Genomic DNA, 19,664 nt, shown 5'->3' on the forward strand with positions numbered 1-19,664 from the left:
GCCAAGCCCATTCTAGGACAATGACATTGTTCTCAGGCACTGCCTATATAACCAGAGCCATAAGGGGAACCTGGCTATCACTGTCACAACAGACAAGGCAGCTGCAGCAGAGTCTTAGGTGCATCTCCAAGCATCTGCACTTAGCAAGTAAGTCTTTTTTCCAGCCTTACATCATCCTAAATTCTTGGCTATGCTGATCATTTACTTTTTATTTAATATATATTTTTTTAATATAAGCCTCTCATATAGTGGGTTTTGGCACTGCTGTCAGAAAAGCAGAGGTCACTCACATAAGTCCATTATTTTTTGGTGATTGGGTGTCAATTAGTGATTAAAATGGGAGCATGGAATTATTTCTATATAGTTTGTTACATTATAACATTTTAAATGTCCAGTATGTTTTAAGTGGACTGTATTAGTATTAGATTGTTTGGTTGATAGATAGATAGATAGATAGATAGATAGATAGATAGATCTATGGAAGAAAGAAAGAAAGATTATGATGATTTGAATGTGTCTCGTAGCTCTGTCTCTTTCAGCCCCTGTCTATTTGATAATAATCCAATTCATCTACCTGAATGACTTTCTCCGGGTGCCCTGCGTGCCCATATAGAACTGGTCCCCTGCCCCGCTCTGACCCTCTCTTTTTGCCCCACTAGGTCCTGCCCTGACCTCGCATGGACTCCGACGCCAGCCTGGGCTCCAGCCGAGCCTCCTCCCCAGAGGTAGATGACATTTTCCTGCACTCCCGGAAAGGAGGGGGTTTCTCGGGCACCGTGTCCTCCTCCACCATGAGCGACTCCCCGCCCGAGCTGAGCGCCGAGCTCCGCAATGCTATGGCCATGGCCGCGGCGGCCGGGGATAAGCTCGGTGCCTTCAAAGCGGCGGCAGCAGCTGCAGCTGCAGCGGCCGCAAAGAAGGACAAGAAGCAGATGAGCGAGCCCGAGCTGCAGCAGCTGAGGCTGAAGATCAACAGCCGCGAGCGCAAGAGGATGCACGACCTGAACATCGCCATGGACGGCCTCAGGGAGGTTATGCCCTATGCCCATGGACCTTCCGTGCGCAAACTCTCCAAGATCGCCACCCTGCTGTTGGCCCGCAACTACATCCTCATGCTCACCAACTCCTTGGAGGAGATGAAGCGACTGGTCAGCGAGATCTACGGTGGGCACCATCACCACCACGCTGCAGCCGCAGCAGCTGCAGCTGCCGCAGCTTACCATCCATCAGCGTGCGGGGGGATCAGCCACGGAGCCCCTCTGTCCGGACACCCAGTGGGGCACCCCGTGCACCACCCTTTACTGCCATCCACTGCCTCTCTTACAGCTTCAGGCATCACAGCGGTGAGGGCAGCTCCTCCACCTCCTCCTCCACCACCACCCAGCTCCTCACATCCAACTTCTCATGGGCTCCTCAAGTCACCCAGCCCAGGCTCTGGCCCTTTGGGTGGTGGCTTTCCACACTGGAGTGGCATGCCATGCCCCTGTAGCATGTGTCAGGTCCCTTCTGCAGCCCATCATCATGTGAGTGGGGCCAGCTTGTCCAGGCTGAGCACAGACTCAAAGTGACTGCATCTGCCCTGGAGGGGACCAGAGCTCCCCCTGTATACCGATAGGTGATGGTGGCTTTCAGCAATGTCAGTCCCTGGGACAGAGAGGGAGGGGATGCTGTAAATTCTGATGCCTTTCAGCGATCCAGCACACCAGCCCTGCAAGATCTGACCAGACATCTGGGACACTTAAAGGAGATATTGCTTTGCTTTGCTGGGCTGGGATGTTGGTCCTACTAAAAAGTTGTGTAGGTGGAAGGTGTCCTGATTCCTTGTTTTGCAATGGGGGGCATCTGGGGGCAGTTTTGGACCTGCAAAGCTCTGACCCAGAAAACAAATGGAACAAGAGATTACATCTTAATTAACCTTCTTTTGTGCATTTTAGGCATTTAACTTTGCTATATATATCCTGAACCTTCATTAACAGAGTTTTCTAGAACTAGAAGGACCTCAGGTGAGTCTCACCTTAAGGACTAGGGAACTCCATATTCTCTACTCAGCTGCCCTCATGTTTGGTTAGTGCATTAAGTGGGCAATTTTCCACGAGTGACTGGTTTCGCAATTCACAGCAGCTATTTAGCCAACCTTGATCTTGTAGGGGCATTTGTGGACAAATGATATGACAAAGTACTGTTATTGCTACAATGTTGCAAATGTATTTCATGACTTTCAATGTTTTCAGATTTGAGACACTGAATGACAAAACATCTCTTTTAAACAAAACAAATCTTATCCCTAAATTCCACAAATTGCTACAGAAATAGAATCACACTTTTTATGGGTAAATGTTACATTTTTGGGGGCTAATAATCTAGGTACACAAAAGATCGGAGCCGGCTAAAGCCAAACAAAAGACCAAATTTAATGTGATACATAAAAACATGTTTTTGTTTTTTTATATTTTAAATCTTACCTTACTGAACATAGGCCTAATTGTTTAACCCCCTGAGTGCCAGAGCTGGACACAAATCAGTGCTATGCAATGCCTTGAACATCTCTTAAAGGGTTGGCATTATATATTGACGCACCTGCTAAATGAAATTTGGGGCAAGTCTTTTAAATCTGACGCAATTTGTATGATAAACCCATGTGGTGGTAGAAGTGGGATTATTTTAGCATCCTCAACCCTTTAATCACTTTGATAAGTGTCCCCCTCTGAGATCCTGATTGCAGAGTGAACGGACAATAGCAGCCAGAAAACAATACGACTGAGTAAAGCAGAGCTTCCAAGGGAGAGGTCCAGAGGTAACAATGTGGGGCAGGCAGCTGGGGGACTTTCTATGTAATTTTCTTGCAGACACTAAAATGAAATAAAGACACATCAAAGGAGTGAACAAGAAATGGCACATGCAGTGAGATCAACTAAGTTTGGCTCACAATAAGGGATTCAATTTGACCACCCAGATATAGATTCACAAGTGAAGTGAAGTGAAGCCTCTGCAAAAGTCCGAATATATAACACCTTCACAGCCAGCAAAAGCAGCAATCAACTGCCCCAAAACACAGCATTTACTTATCATACATTCATCCAACTGAAATAACACTTAGAATCATATAGCATTAACGTCACTAGTATATATCAAACTCACAAATGTTTTATTAATTACTAGAGCAACTGTCCTTCCTTTGGATGGAAACATCAAAAAAGGGAGGAAAATGATCAAAATGTGTCTGTTGATTTCTATGTTTGTTTTTAGATTTTTATTAGTTTATTTGTAAATAGCTGGAAATTTATTTAGGCATAAACATATGGTTTGTGCACTTGTACAAATACAAATCACGTACTGATTGTTTTTTTCTTAATTTGTGTCAATTATGTTTTTACTAAACTGCCAATATAATAATGTATGTTTAAAAAGAAATTCTAGAACCCATCACTGCCTGCTTTCCCAATGTTAGACTCACTGTCTGCATTTGAATCTATGTTAGATCACTGCCTATATCGGATATTATATCACCTGTTTATTTTTGTAAAAAGAAAAGTGCTAAAATATTTATTACTTTTATTTGGTTTTGACAAAAGAACAAATGATTATTATTAAATAAATGATTTAAGAGAAAACGTGTTTTTTTATTTTATTTTATTTTGCCATAGGGGTCAGCTTGTTAAGATATATTATATATAATGTACATATCAGTATTAATTATATATATATATATATATATATATATATATATATATACATACATATATATGTATATATATAAAGACATTGTATAATATAATTTAAAGTATATTAACAGTAATTAAAAGTATATTTGCCTTTCGATTTTAACTTTTGTACAAATAATTTTACATTTGTCAAATCAACATCACATCTATATTTTTTGTTTTAAATTCTCAATGCGAGGGGTAATTTGTAAACAGCGGTTACAATAATGTAAGGAAAATTGGTCATTTATTTTCCAACCACTAACAATTTAACTCCTTGAAAGAAGCATAAGAGCCACACGACTCTATAAGAGTTGAAAGTTATTCCCTGCCACATAATTTTAACAGAGTCACAAATTATACCCCAATGTACTGCGCTGCGGAATATGATGGTGCTATGTACATCTATAAATAATAAAATAAAGCAAAGTGATGCGTGACTATAGTAACTCACACAGAACGGGTCAGACTCCGTATTAAGAGTACTCTGATGGTTACCCTTGTAAAACAGCACTAACGCAATAGACAAGTTTAGCAAGATCTGGCTCCTTAACCCTTTACGAGCTGGAGTGTTGACCAATGCATTGCATCGGCGTTGGAAACAACTTTGTCACCCAAATTGTTAAGTGGGGCCATATAGTTACATTAGGGGTCCATACAGCAGATTTCAAGTTTCATGGCACACACTGGGTTAACCCCCACTAGCCCCTATCCCATTATGTATGGAACAAATTCTCCAACACTTCACACACCATGGAGAACATATAGACGAACCCAATAGGGGTTGCCTATTTTTGCATTGTATCACATTGATGTTATCATTATTATTATTATTATTATTATTATTATTTATTTATTTATTTATTTTACAAAAGGAAAAAAAAAACATTTATTTTCCACACCAATAGAGGTAACCAGAAATATAATTTGAATAGGTTTAGGATATAAATATTCATGCATTTCATACTTTATAAAGACTTCTCCCATTATTCACGCTCATCTTCAGCTCTTTAAACTGCCTCTACCTTGATATTATTTTCTCTTAAAATTCAGTCTTGGTTAATTCAACTTTAAATTATATTAAAATAATTAAAGACATTAAAATCTATTAAATATGTTTACTTAAATTGCATCTATCTTTCATCAGCTGACACCAATGTAATGTATTAGTAATACAGATTTTTTACAAGGTAATATTTGTATACTATTATTATTTATTAATGAAATTACATCTATCATTCATAAATTGATATATTTTAATGTTCTAGTTTATTTATAATGAAAGTATTTCTAAATTCCTATTAACATTATTATATTTTATTACATTACAACATTACTATCATTAATAAATTGACATCAATGCAGTATATTTATATTTTCCCTAAAAATTATTTTTATAAAACGTATATTTTTCTATTTATCAAATAATAAATGTAAGTATTCATATCTAGCGTATACATGTTAAAAGATACTCCGTTTTAGCTCTGACCTCTAATCACCAATAAATAAATATAAATATTTTAAATTACAATTTCTTTTTTTTGTACCTGCTGTCATTTTCTCATCATTAAGCAAAACTTTCCCACAAGACCCACAATATCCTGTATTTGGCATTCGTTAATTTCTTAGGTGGACAAAATAATAATTGCATCCCCATTTCCAGTTTTTTTTTTTTAAATGAAAGCATATTATTATTATTATTATCATCATCATCAAAAATACAAGATCCAGCTATATTTCGTTAATTAACCTAATTTGTAGTTTGTTAAAAATGCAATTTGTAGATATATGTTTTAAATATCCAATTATTAGTTTAAACACGAAAAAAGAAAACGAAATATTTTCCCGAAACACTCAATCCACAATTAACACATTTTTGGCACACATACTTTAAAACCTAAAATCAATTTATTTTCCCTCAATCAGTAATATTTTCTCAGTCTCTGATGTTAACTTTCTGAGCGCTGGGGATTGTGATGTTCACTCTCCATCCATTCAATGGTGGAAAAAAAACTATAAATGAAAATATAAAAACAGTGTGTACTTAAACAATAATAGTGTATCTTTACAGCGCTATTCAGTTTCGTTTTCCACGTGTTGGCATCACATATCCAGCCGTTGCATTAAGCTCCCTTAGGACTACATGCTGTTTGTGTATTGCAATAGTAATGATCTCTTTTATGTTTTAACCCATTAAACACACAGTAGTGGTTTAGTAATAATGGCTATATATATATATATATATATATGTATATATATATATACATATATATATATATATATATATATATATGTATATATATATATATAAATATAAAATTATATATATATATAAAATTCTACTATATATTTTATTCTATTACATTATTATATAGTATTTGTATTTAGGTGGCTGGCCAATACTTTCATATGAAAAACTAAAGCTTATCGCTAGAAATTTTTTTCGTTCATTTTTTGTTGTATTATTCTGTTTTCCTTTAATTTACATGTTATAATTATATAAAATAATATATATTATATATTTGTTATAATGAGGAAACCAAGCACTTTATTGAAGGCAATTTATTTTTTTTAAACTCCTTTGACGTTTTAACTTTTCTTTTTTTTTTTTTAACTCTTGGCCAGATCCTGGGCATGCCCTAATGACTCCAAATAGTTGCTCGACTAAGAAACAGAATTTTTTCTTTTCTTGCTAAAACCAAGGAGGATACTGCCAGCACAGGCTTATCTTTAACGTGTTCATTGGTAAGCATCTAGTTGATTCCCCATAGGTTTTTGCAGGTGCTCATCTAGAGCACACAAAGTAAGAAAATCCACATGTAGTTAATGTAGCAGGGAGTGAGCAAAAGGTGCAAAATGCTAGATTCACAAATATTTAGACAAAAGCAATGTATGATTTATTAAAATGGTCCGCGGTTCCCATTTACAGTTGCTTATCGAACATTAAATAAATAAACCCTAGCAGATCTGTCATTTTTTTTTTCATTTGAAAGTTTTAACACAAAAAACAGCACAAGTGTTGAAGAATCCTCCTTTTCTGGCAATTTGGTGCTCGAAGCAAAAATGGCGAAACATGGTTTACATGACCAAAAAATTGTTTCCAGAAAAGGTTTGAGGATTTAACAGCACTAGGAATGGTGTACACTGTATTCAATTTTAGAAGATCAGGTGGAACAGCACCGTATCCAAATTAGATCTATGAGTTATGCAAGTGCTGTGTGCATATCTGCAGTGCATATTTTTATCTGTATAGCACTGCTGCCAAAAGCAATAGCAATGGTCTGGGGTAGGGGACTTTCCATCTTACATATGGAGATCCCTCCCATATTGAAAGAGTTAAATGTCTGAGCCACTTTACATTTATTTATACATATCTATGGAGTGTTACTTTTAAACCTACAATACTGCGGGTTTTTTTAAATACATTTGTAATATAACATTGTAAAATGTATTGTTTCGCTTTTAGTGCACTATTTGCCCCATAAATGTAAGTATGTCTTTTTTTTTTAGACACATAGGGGTAAACAGACAAACAACGATCAAAGTACTCATGCTACTGTGGAGCATTCACTGCAATGAGCTTCTGTTGTGGCAAAGGCCTGAGATTACATCAAATCGAAGTTTTCAATTAATTTTTTTTTTGGTTTGGATATGCAATCAGTGATCATTGGGTTGTTATTATATAAATGTGTAAGTGAATTCAATACATTTTTGGATTTGATCATTGGAAGTTGCCTTGAGGAGTTAATCTGCAATCATTTTCAGCAATGGTCTAGATTTTAGAAATAGAAAGTACAAACATTTTATTGTAAAGCATTAAAACCTGCCATAAAGTATGTCTGAATGATCACAAAAATCAGTATTTGATGGTGTACTGAGTCTAGCCACTTTTAATGACAAAAAACACTTTAATCCAAATATACTTAAGGGACACCTATGCTGCTTTATGAAAAGGGTCAGGATTACCTCATTGCCTTTAAAATACATTTCAAATGTATCCCTGACATTATGCCTATTTATCTAACCCATTGTAACATTGGCTGCAGTTGACATGGGTTAACCGTTTATTCTCCCATCTATAGGGAGGAGAAACAAGAATTAGAGATTTACCAATTAGCACTGCTTTAGTGTGACAGTGGTACTCAGGCAAAAGAGAACAGGAGCAGGTGAGAATTAGAGGAACTAATTAGCAAATCTTCTTTGTCTCTATTAAAGTCAATAATTAGCACTCTGACAGCTGCAACACATCAGCCAGGAGCTAAGGAGATCCACAGAGCTGGCTGACTGCTTGCACACTTCTGCCCAGAGGGCTTGGGGCTTCCATAACATTAACAGGTGGAGAAAGGGTGGGGAAAACTGCCTGTAATCCTATTGTGGTGAGAGAGGATTTGCAGGTACTGATGATGCATTAGAAGGTTTCAGTTCCAATCCCTTTCTCATAATGCCCCCTGGGGTAATAGGGATTGAAGACAATTAACTCTTTGGAAACCAGGAAAAGGTTTCAGAATCTCCACTCTCAGTTACAAGGACCTTTTACCAGTTGATATTGTAAATAGTTCTTGATATTATTTATTTATGGACTAAAAGGGATCAGGTGTGCAGGGAATTTTTTTTAACTGCTGATATTTTTACTTCCACCTGTTGAATTTTTCATTAGGAAAAGAAGTATGGTAGTTTCATTGTTCGATAATTTAATGATTTCCAATGTCCCTGATGTAATGGAATTCACTGTCACAATAAGATACTTAATATTACTATATTACTAACAGGGTAAGTCTCAGGGATAAGCAATGACTAGCACCCAAGTGCTACAATTCAATACAAAATATTATTAATACAATATATATATATATATATATTAATACAACACAATATTATTAATACAATATATATATATATCCTTTCATTGTATGTAGTATAAGAAGTGCAATAAATAAATTCTAAATATGTGTTATACAATATGTAAAATGTAGAACATTTCAACTGCACCATTAAATGTATGAAACCTAATTAACTACCTTTACACACATCTGGGATACATGCGCTACCATCACTTTTTATGTTGCATTTAATATGTTCCATTTTATGTTCTCAAAAATATTTATGGAATACGCATCTTTTGGACATTCTTTTGGAGCCTTTTTATTTAAAAATTCATAATGCGGTGTGACTGTTAGAAAATGTTGCTAAAATTATGTATACATTTTTAGTCCTATAGATAAGTGTTCCCTTATGCAGTAGTGCAGGATTGACTCAATGATGCTATTTATTCTGCTTTATCTGCTTGTATACCAACCACCACTCACACCTTCTTTACCTTGCAGCGCAGCCTCCTTTGTCTCTGTGATACTGTATGTGAAATTCTATTAGAGCTGGGTGATCAGGCAGGTTGCACAGCGAGAGCTGAGCCAGCCCCGGACTCTTCATATAGAGCCACGTGTAAAATGGGTAGGGAACACATAGCATGCGAACAACAAGCCAGGCCAAGCCAGTTGGCCTCAATCCAATGTGGGCTCTCCAGTCATACCCTTTGTTAATGTTATCCTCACAATTTGAAGAACTGAAACATTTAGAACCAGATGGATTGACGCTATGATTTAAGGCATTGTACATGTCTCTGACAATCAGGTGTATTCACTAAAGTTGTGATTTTAACTCTCTTGTCAGGGATCACTATGAAGGGCCAACACTGCCAGGTTTCTCCAGCAAGAAGGACTGAACTGGTCCTGTATAATGTATAATTATATGGGTGAGACAGCCAAGCTCTTCTTGCAGCAGAAGCTCACTGGGGTTCGCCCTTGATAATGTGAAGCCAATGAGATGAAACACAACTCTCCCTTTGGCGAATAGACCCTAATAAGTAAAAGCTTACATGACCTGAATCCATTTAATTCAGCCGATTTCACAGTAACACCATGGACAGCTCCCTTCTTTCCCCCTCACAAATTACACCGGTTACATTTGGCCCCATGCAGCCCTGAGCTGCCTTCAACATCAAGTTACTGATGGCAACATTTTTTAACCCAACTTTTAACACTTTAAGGGGGGAGAAAATCCAGTTATAGAGTTGTTCTATGCCAATCTGGGTCTGAAGGGGTTAATATATTGTCAGTAATGGGTCCTTGTATAACATCTGAGGTTGGAGGTACTATGCAGGGTGTAATGAACCATCTGGAGCATGTTTGCCTTGTACTCAGCACAGTAACATGCAATTAATGGCGGCACGGGGAATTACTTGACGTATATATTGGGGATATCAGTTTTAATACCTTTCACATTCCCCGGCATCCCTTTTTCCCTCCTTTTTTATTCTATGCTTTGTAATACAAATCTTTTAGAAAAAAATATATAGACCTTTATTTTTTGGTACTTAAGTGGTTAATATTACAAGTTAATTTCAACAATATGTGAACACATATTAATAACATTTATTCTAGCCAATGACCCACTAAACCAATTACCCACTAAAAATGGGCCCCTACACATATCCGAAAAAAGTCTATCCATGGTTTTGAGTTGGACAGCTCAGTATTTGCGTAATGCCCATGTTGGAAATACTGGACATAGACATAATTCCTATAAGCCCATTGCCTTTTTTGATGGGTAGGTTACATTCATCACCAGACCAGATGCCCGACGTGCGGCCATCGGCTTGATATGCCCGCCATGTGAGCATAAAAAATTAGTATGCACACTTATGTCATCAGGCTGCCGCTGGCCTTAAAAGGTTAGAGCCGTCTTGTCATCTCCAGTCCTTATCAGAGCTTAGAGACACCAAGGGATAGCCATACTATATAGAGTAACTCAAGAAAGCATTGTGACCGCTTGGGAGCCTCTCAAATTTTAGCTCTCTTGTGCCATTACATAGGAAAAATCTCCATCATCTTATCAGTCTGATCCTGCCCAAAATGACAATCCAGAACTCAAATGTGGGGCAAATTTCCTCTGCCCGAAAATGTGAGAAGCTGCCAAGAGGGGACGCAACGCTTCGGCTGTCTGTTCTTGTTGTGCATCTCATGCTCTTTTTGTTTGGCATTTCACCCTTTGGGAATTTTTGGGGGGTTCACTTTAACAACGACTCAGTGTTCTATAAAATACCCCTCAACCTAAATTAAAGGGATCCTGCTTGTGAAAAGTCAATAAAACCAGCCAAATTTGGCCGGCTCATCTGAGATCAGACTTGCACGAAAGGAAAAACTGCATTGAGACTGATGCCGTGTCCAGTCTCATCTAACACGTGCCACGCAAGTACATGAACCACAACTGAGATGTGTGATTCTTCTGGAAACTCATCCATTGTAGTAATATTTCTCAGGCCACCTGCTCTGTCATTGCTCAAGAGAGTTTATGCAATATTAATATGTTTTCCGCAATCCCTTTTCATATATATATATATATATAGACATCTCACATTTAGCTGAAATATTAGTTTGTATGTCTTCAATACTGAACTGATTTTTTTTCAAATTTGAAAGCTTTCCTGGCAACCTTTTCCCTTTTTATTTTTTTTCTGAAACACCAAAAAAAAGCCCAAGAGGCCAACCATCTGTTTTGTTTTCCAACAGACCTTTTAAAAAATGGCTGTTATGTCCCAGATACCATGAGAGAAAGAAAACTGCATATTAAACTCTATACTTTTACATTCTTTAAAACAGTAAAGAAATCTTTAAGGAGAAGCTGCAGCTTCACAGCTACAGCTCCCTGACGCCTCTGTGATCCGATGATTCTCACCGCAGCTTACTGGCAGTAAGTATATCACGTGCCAGGAGATGTTAGCTGAACTGCATGGCAACCTACACATTTTTGAGACCCTTACAAAGAAATTACTGCAGTTTTTCTGAAGTAATACTGCAGTTTTTTGGAAATGAAAAAACTGCAATACTGCACATTTACTGCATTTTTACTGCATTTGTACTTCACTGTACCGCAGTTGTACTGCAGTTATTTTTGTACGGAAGTACAAATGCAATAAAGCTACAGTACTTTGAAGTACAACTGCAGGTTTGCAGTATAAAAAAAAGTGCAGTAAATGTGCGGTAATACTGCAGTAAAAGTGCAGTATTGCAGTTTTTTCATGTCTAAAAAACTGCAGTATTACTTCAGAAAAAACTGCAGTAATTTTTCGTAAGGGGAGTGTTAATAGAAGATATTGAACTACAAGTACCTGAAGGGAGACTAAAAATAAATGGGAGGATAGAGAATCTGAAAACATTAACAGAAGAAATAAAAATGTGTGTGTGGATTTTCATGGATTTTATGAGAACCCAAATTTAAGACCATTGATTGAGGTAAATCAGTTAAAGGGACAAGGTGGCAATCCTCCTCTCTTGAAGGTCTACTCTCCAGTAGCCCCAAGACGCAGACATTTAGATCCGGGGGCGTTCAAGGAGGTAGGGTGTGACGGGAGGTCAGGGTATGCCGACAGGGTACACCCGGCAAACGTTGCTTCCTTCCAGAGACTTCTGCGATTAACCCTCTCAGTGCTAGACAGAACTAGCGTTAGGGAGATGAAGCGGGACTTTGTCGGAATGGAGCCGTGCTGGCACTGTAGCTGGTCGAAACCTAGCTGATGCAGGGCATGTACTGTCCTGGCAAGGACAGCAAGTGATTATAGTAGCCCACCCCAAGCATCGGACAGAACTCATGTTGAGGTGAAAAACAAAGAACACTTTATTGTGAAAAAACACAGCTTTATATCCAAGCTACCTGATTAGGAGATAATCCCATCACCACAAACAAAACGCGGCCCAGAAAGCCCAGCGTCACAATCAGCACCACCAAGCAGAGCAATGCCCATATAACCCTAAATTGTTGTTTTTGGGGCGATCCCTCTCCCAACCACCCCTCATCTGAGCCCCACCACAAGTGGTATATTTGTGCAAAAGAGCGCTCTGGTGGGGCAAGGGGCATCCGAGATATTTAGGGGGCAGTCCTGCGGATCCTAGCCAACAAACAGTTCCAGAGAATTACGGCTAAGCCCCAATCGGGTACAGGGCAAGGGGAATAAAGATCCAATGGATCCGGGTGACACAAGGGTGGGATTATACTCCTGGGCACAACCAAAACAGGTAAACACAACTGAAGAAGGGGTTAAAAGTCCTCTGCAGCCCTGGTTCCGTGACATAAGGACTCTCATAAAGTTGGTAGTGGAGGACAAGCATTCTGTATTATGCCTTTATTCTGTTTTCTAAGACTTGACTTTAAATATTCAAACTGAACAAAGAATCCTTTTTTTAAAAGAAATTAGTATCAGGGCAGTAAAATGAATTGCTTTAGACAATCGCCAAGTAGAGTTATCTAATATCGTGAAAAGCTATGCAAATGAAAAAAAGAGCTAAGAAACAAAATGTTCAATAGGTTTAAGATTACAGTTTATTGTAAACATTTTCCTACGTTCCATGCCTTCTTTAAATGGAAAATAAGAGAGAAATTCTTTTTTGCCAGTATGGTGTTCTGCCAAATATAATGTTTTTAAATTTAGCAGAAAAGAGAGACTTCTTACTGTTTTTCAAATATATGTTTTCCTTTTATCGGAATGTACTGTTTTTCGATAATTATATTTGTACTAACATATTAATAACACGATTTTAAAGATTATCATGATTTTGAGACAAATATTTGAATTTGCCTGATTGAAAATCAGAAAATGTGTAAAGAAAACGTGTTTATTACTTTCAACAATGTGACATATTGAGACTAAACATCGAGTGCATGAGATATAGTAAGTATATATATGAGTAAGGTATTACAGAAGAGATATTTTAAGGAGGTATTATATTAAATTATATTACATGAAAATGTGACCTTTATGTCTTCTTTTAAATTTTAAAATAAGTCATCAATTTCTATCATATTTAAACTAACCCCAATTTAATGAACCCAACTAAAGCCTAATTTTCCTTACATCAATAAAGCCTCTTGTATGACATGAGCTTTAATTTATTTATGTAATAGCTCTGATTATAGAGTTATATTAAAGTGTTAAATCTTTTTTAAAAAAAACCTAAGCAATGATTTGTCTTTTACTTTGTTATTTTGTAACATTGTTTCTTTTTCCCCATCATTTTTACACATTCAGTATGTCTGGATCCATAATTCAAGGACGCATTTACTCTTGGCAATGCTTTGTTTATGTATCTCATATCACGTATTCCGTGCTGTGCAGAACGGAGATTTATTCCCGTATTCTCCAGTGACCGCGTTGAAATATCTCCCCTACCCTGCTATGCAGACATTGATCGGCATGCAGTATGTAGCTTTACATATGAAGCCACTGAGTGTTTCTATAAGGACACAGTACATTTAACATCGCTAAGTGATATACTCTTTGAACAACATTATTACCCATCACTTGAAATAGGATCATGATCTGTTGTCTTAGCAATCAGAGGGTGTGAGATAGTCATCAGTCGGTGGCAGATGTGCACACTTTTTCTGCCTCTTGGGATAAGGCTAGGGGAGGAGAATGGGCTTTCTGTAAATAAGTTATTGTCAGTCTGTACACAAAAAAGTCTCACATGGACACACCAACAGCAATGAAGAGCTGTTCTGTCTATAGATTTCTCTCTTCTTCTTCAAAGGCTCACTGTAACTGTTTTCATAGGGGATTATCCCCACAAATCGGGGACACAATCTGCATATACATTCATGACCGGGATAACAATCAAGAATAAACCCGGGACGTAAGCAAACAGAGCCCTTAGTGAGCTAAAGACTATTGCACACGACTCGTTGAATGCATCTCGACGTCTCGTTAGTTCCTTGGGCTGGTTCCCATGGGCATTCGCCCGCGGATCCAAGTTTCAAAACTTTCAGAAGTCAAATTAATCTCTTAATGTTATTAAAGGGAAAGAATCTTTAACATTCCATCTCGTTACTTCAGAGGGAAAAAAAGTTAGATGATACTGGGTGGCAATGAGGGAGACTAAATTTGCAAAATCCTAGGACAACTGTTTTTTTTTTTGTTAGATTCATTGTTTTTCTTACTTTGATGTCCTACAAGTCATCTAAACAGATTTTATGAATGCAGCTTATTAAAAAACATACAAGGACGTTGGAGAGAAGTGGCAAAATTTCATATTTTTTTAAATTAAGTTAAACAGTCCATATTTTACTTAAAACATAAACTCTCTTCTTAGTGGTTTTAAAAAAATGTATTTTTATGTAACACGATCATCCTATTCATCATACGGAAGCTTGTAGTAAAGAGATTTGTTCTTTTAGGTCTAATATTCGAGCAAAATCGAATTTTAACAACATTTTGGCTTTGTTTTTGTCAAGTTAGTTTTTCAGACAACAAATTTCATTCCCCGACCATTCAGTTCAGATTAAATTCGGGAAGGGGGGGGGATTGATCCTCCAGAGTAAGGAAGGAGATTGAGGCACAGGGGCAGGACAGGGTCCAGGGCAGACACTGAAAGACAGACTGAATTTCCCATTAATATTAAAGATAAACATCAAGAATTGACCACCCCAGAGTAAAAAAGGAGATAGAGGAGCAGTAGGAGCAGTAGTAAGGCATGTGGTCTGGGCAGTCACTAGCAGAAATGTCCCCAATAGTTAAAAAAATAAAAGAATTGATCAGAGTAACTGCTGCCAGCTTGCCCCTAAAGTGAAGCTGTACTGTTGTGCATACATAATGTTAATTCACCCCAGAAATGGCGAGATGTCCAATCATGTCCTAATGCCTTACCCAGGCTCACTTCCTTATGACCCAATTTGCACTTTGTAGTGGGCCCATCTCTCTAAGATCTGTACACTAGATGAGGTAGTAGTGGTGCAAGCAGTTTTTTTTCCTCCTCCATGAGAGTATTAGTGATTGTGGCGATGGTAGTGGTGTCAGTGCATGTAGCGGTATAGCTACACTGATGTTCCTGCTGCTGCAGAGTGGAATGATCAACATATCTGACGGAGAAATTACTGGAAGGTGTGCCGCTTAATTCCTCCTCCTGTAGCTCATCATCTAAATCCAAGTCATCGACATTGTCCGTGACCATATCCTTTTCCACAAGGCAAAGTAAGACCCACTTCTTCTGCAAAGGTTGGCCATCTTTACTATGGTTAGGAACATCCCAGTGATGGCGGTGCTTGTGGTGGCACCAGTGGCGGTTGCCCTGCTATTTGTTTTATTCTGTGCTTACAAGCAATCTTCGCTTTGATCTCACCAAGGCACCAGAGCACGACCCCTCTGTAAGTCCTCGCTAGCGACTTACCTGGTAGGGCAGAGAATTTTAGTTTTACCAACTACTGCAGCCAGGATCTAGAAGTGCTGCGACTGCGTCCATAATTAAGAGGTTTTATTAACGTGCACCCAAATTGGCCCAAATCCTGCTGTCCTTTTTTCCCCTCCCCTGATGTCCCTCTTTTCTAGGAGTGTTTGCTAGGTATGAGGCTATCAAAGTGTTCTACAGCCATAAAAAACACAATAATGGGTTCATAGATGTTATTGCATTTTGGGTCTTCTAAATGCCTTGTTCCGTTACACGAATAACTATTAATATGTCATAAATTTACATAAAATATATAGGTAAAGCCACAGCCCTAACCACACTCTCTAAAACATGTGTCCCTCTTTGGTCATTTTAAGTGTTATAGGTAAAGTCCCTTCCTTAGTTTTAAACCACTTATCTCCCAAATGCTTTAACCAATTGGAAAAATGTAGAAACTATACCCAGTTTGGTAAATTAATTAAAGATTATGAAAGCTGTAAGGGTGAGAGTACCCCTTTAAAGCTAAACTGCAGTCATGTGATGCGAGGAGAGGGCACTGATAGGTTGAAAATTGTTGTTGCCATGACAAAGAAACAATCTTCTGTAAAGTTTGTGGGTTGATTTTATGTGTTGAGAAAACATACTTGTGGTTTTTTTTGCCAGCCAGAGAAATCAGTTCGTGTTTTGAAATAGTGCCAAGCATCCAGCTCTTCATGGGATGCCATGACAGTGGCCACCTGACATCAATGGGCCGGCGGCTAGATATGCACGGCTGGACACTATAGTTTTATGCTCACGTAGCGTGCGGGCCCTCTTTACCTGATGTAACAGTTTGTCAGTTTGAGGTTTGTCAGACATAGTAACATAGTTTGTAAGGTTGAAAAAAGTCCATCAAGTTCAACCCTTCTACCTAACCTTCCTATTCTTGATCCAAAAGAAGGCACTGTACGGACTGTACGAAGAACTGTGTTGGCTTTATAAAAATGAAAGAAAATAATATTTAAAAAAATCGCTACTTTACATATACTATACATATACATATACACGTACAACCTTATCTGGCATGATTAAAATATTGTGGGATTATGTATCTAATGGCATATTTAGTTATGTATGTGTGTATGTATGTGTGTATGTATGTGTGTATGTGTGTGTATATGTGTGTGTGTGTGTGTGTGTGTGTGTGTGTGTGTATACCTGTGTATGTGTGTGTATGTGTGTATATGTGTGTATGTGTGTGTATGTGTGTATGTATGTAAGTGTGTGTGTGTATGCGTGTATGTGTGTGTGTGTATGTGTGTGTGTGTGTATGTGTGTGTGTATGTGTGTGTATGTGTGTGTGTATGCATGTATGTGTGTGTGTATATGTGTGTGTGTATGTGTGTGTGTATGTATGTATGTATGTATATGTGTGTATGTGTGTATGTGTGTATGTGTGTGTGTGTGTGTATGTATGTGTGTGTATGTGTGTATGTATGTATGTATGTATATGTGTGTATGTATGTGTGTATGTATGTATGTGTGTGTATATGTGTGTGTATGTGTGTATGTGTGTGTATGTGTGTATGTGTGTGTGTGTGTATGTATGTGTGTGTATGTGTGTATGTGTGTGTATGTGTGTATGTGTGTGTGTATGTATGTATGTATGTATATGTGTGTATGTATGTATGTATGTATATGTGTGTATGTGTGTGTATGTGTGTATGTATGTGTGTATGTATTTTCTTTGGCAGAGTAGGTGGGACAGAGCATTTGAGTTGCTTTACAAAATATATCGATACACTGCTGTATCTGTAGTATTGGATTAATTAGGAGTGATATTTAAGCAATGCTAAAGCCTCTGGGAAACATAATACAGCATGTATTCAGGTCATCTGTACACTTAGGTATTTGCATTTCTGGATCCCCGGCAGCTAGGTGTTTAAGTGCATCCTAAATCCTCTAATGGACGCTCCCCCCTTAGATATGCTCCAGGATACATATGCCACTTAATCTGTTAATAAATACATTTCCAATGTTCTCTGGTGTGAAATCATTCCCCGCATTCATCTGCCTTTAAGACTTTTACCATAAACTTGTAAAAATAAATCTTGGAATTAGATCTTTAACACAACACAAATGTACAGAAAGGGGAGCACGCCCTAAGGAGCGTAATAGGCACATCATTCAGATTCCTGGGTTGCTGCTAAAAATAATAACAGCCAAACAGAGCAATAAAATCAGCGCATACCCAGCTAATACCATTCAAAAAACACCTACGGCATAAATATTGGGGATTCCATCACACTATATGGCCATATATTGCTTTATCCTCCACTATGTCAAATTACCCAAGTTTGGCGAGTCCTGTCTAATTTCTCATGGATGTATTGCTTATCAAGGGAGCTCAATCAGTGGGACTTCACTCCATTTTAACCCAAATGAGACTCTCAAGCAATTTGAAGCCTTTCTGGAGCCTACCCAGCTTGGTTTATTTTTTGTAGATATTAATTTTAATTATGGAGACCATTTTATCCCAGAGCTCAGTAGTGTATGGGCAAATCCTACTGCATGTAACGGATTACCCGAGTGTCATGACTTCACCTTCCTTGTCCTCATTGGTCCTTCCAAGGAAACCAGAGCCAAATGGCTCCTGTCCTAAAAAAAAGAAAAGAAAATTTATTTAAGAGCAATACTGCCATAAGGTGTATTTATAATACAACGTTCATATTGGCTGTTTTAAAATGTAGATACAATGTAATTGATAAAGTAAATATTTAAAATACATAATTCACAGAGATGTCAAATAACTTCCCAAAAAAGTAGAATTTTATAAGTAAAGAACAATTAGGCATTTTTGTGTGCTCAACTTTTTTATAGGATGCCCTGTTGATCTTCAAATTTAATCTGACGAAGGAAGTCAACGCAACACCATGTTTAAAGTATCATAAAATGGCATTTTTTTCAAGCAGGTTGGAAAATAGAGAAAAGCCTTTATATATATTTATAGGTGGAAGTACAGCAGCAAAGAAGCGTTGCTTTCTGGTCATGATTTCCTAAATCTCAGGTTTACGTGAAACATTTTCCAGGCAAGTAGCCATTTGAAAGAGCTTTTGGTTTGAAGAGGATAGAGATTTTTTTTACAGTTTTACTTACAGCATTAGCCAACCCAAAATGCATTTATACCAATTCTGTGTTCCTGTGAACAGTGTAACCATTAGAAGGACCTAACAGAAAGGTTGAAACTTGCTGAAAAGTGGGATTACCATGTGTCAGCTCTGGGGGTCTTTGCTAAGCTGTGTCTCTTTTAGTAAATATGTTAATGGACTTCTGTTGAACCTTCATGTAAAACTAGAATCATTTTGTGAGCTAATTCTGCGATAAGGCAGAGAAAATTCTCTGTGGGGGGTTAGATTCTTAACAGTATCTTTACAAAATGTGGTATTTGGGCCAAAACATTGGCTAGAAGGATTGAAATAGACATAAAAAGACCCCCTACTGTAAGTATCCGGGGGAGCTGAAATTTAAAATAAACAAAAATAAGAATGGGCGAGTTAAGATAAATTGCTTGTATGTTGCATCATGTGAAGATGCGGGTATACTTTTTCTCACAGTTAAATGTTATCTTTTTAGAAGCCCAATGTACCGTGCTTTGCTTTGTCAGCGAAGAAAGGGTGCTAGGTGACTGTGCCTTTGTAAGGCCATAGAGGAACACCAGGTCCCCTGTCTTCTTCTACTGTGTCCACATTTCCCAAAGGGATATATAGCTATTTTC

General features: G+C 37.7%; 1 protein-coding gene across 1 annotated transcript; it reads left to right on the plus strand.

Moving 5' to 3' along the window:
• The first annotated feature begins 677 nt into the window (after positions 1 to 677).
• Positions 678 to 1,568, plus strand: LOC149277318 (oligodendrocyte transcription factor 2-like). Its single transcript, XM_089503072.1, has one exon. The coding sequence runs from the start codon at positions 678 to 680 to the stop codon at positions 1,566 to 1,568; it is 891 nt and encodes a 296-aa protein (XP_089359198.1).
• Positions 1,569 to 19,664: the final 18,096 nt, after the last annotated feature.

Source organism: Sceloporus occidentalis, unplaced genomic scaffold, assembly GCF_023333645.1.
Source record: "Sceloporus occidentalis isolate IW3139 unplaced genomic scaffold, rSceOcc1.0.p SCAF_219, whole genome shotgun sequence".
Lineage (NCBI taxonomy): Eukaryota > Metazoa > Chordata > Lepidosauria > Squamata > Phrynosomatidae > Sceloporus > Sceloporus occidentalis.

Excerpts from the sequence above, each read along its gene's own strand:
- LOC149277318 (XM_089503072.1), top strand. The coding sequence starts at position 678 with ATGGACTCCGACGCCAGCCTGGGCTCCAGCCGAGCCTCCTCCCCAGAG.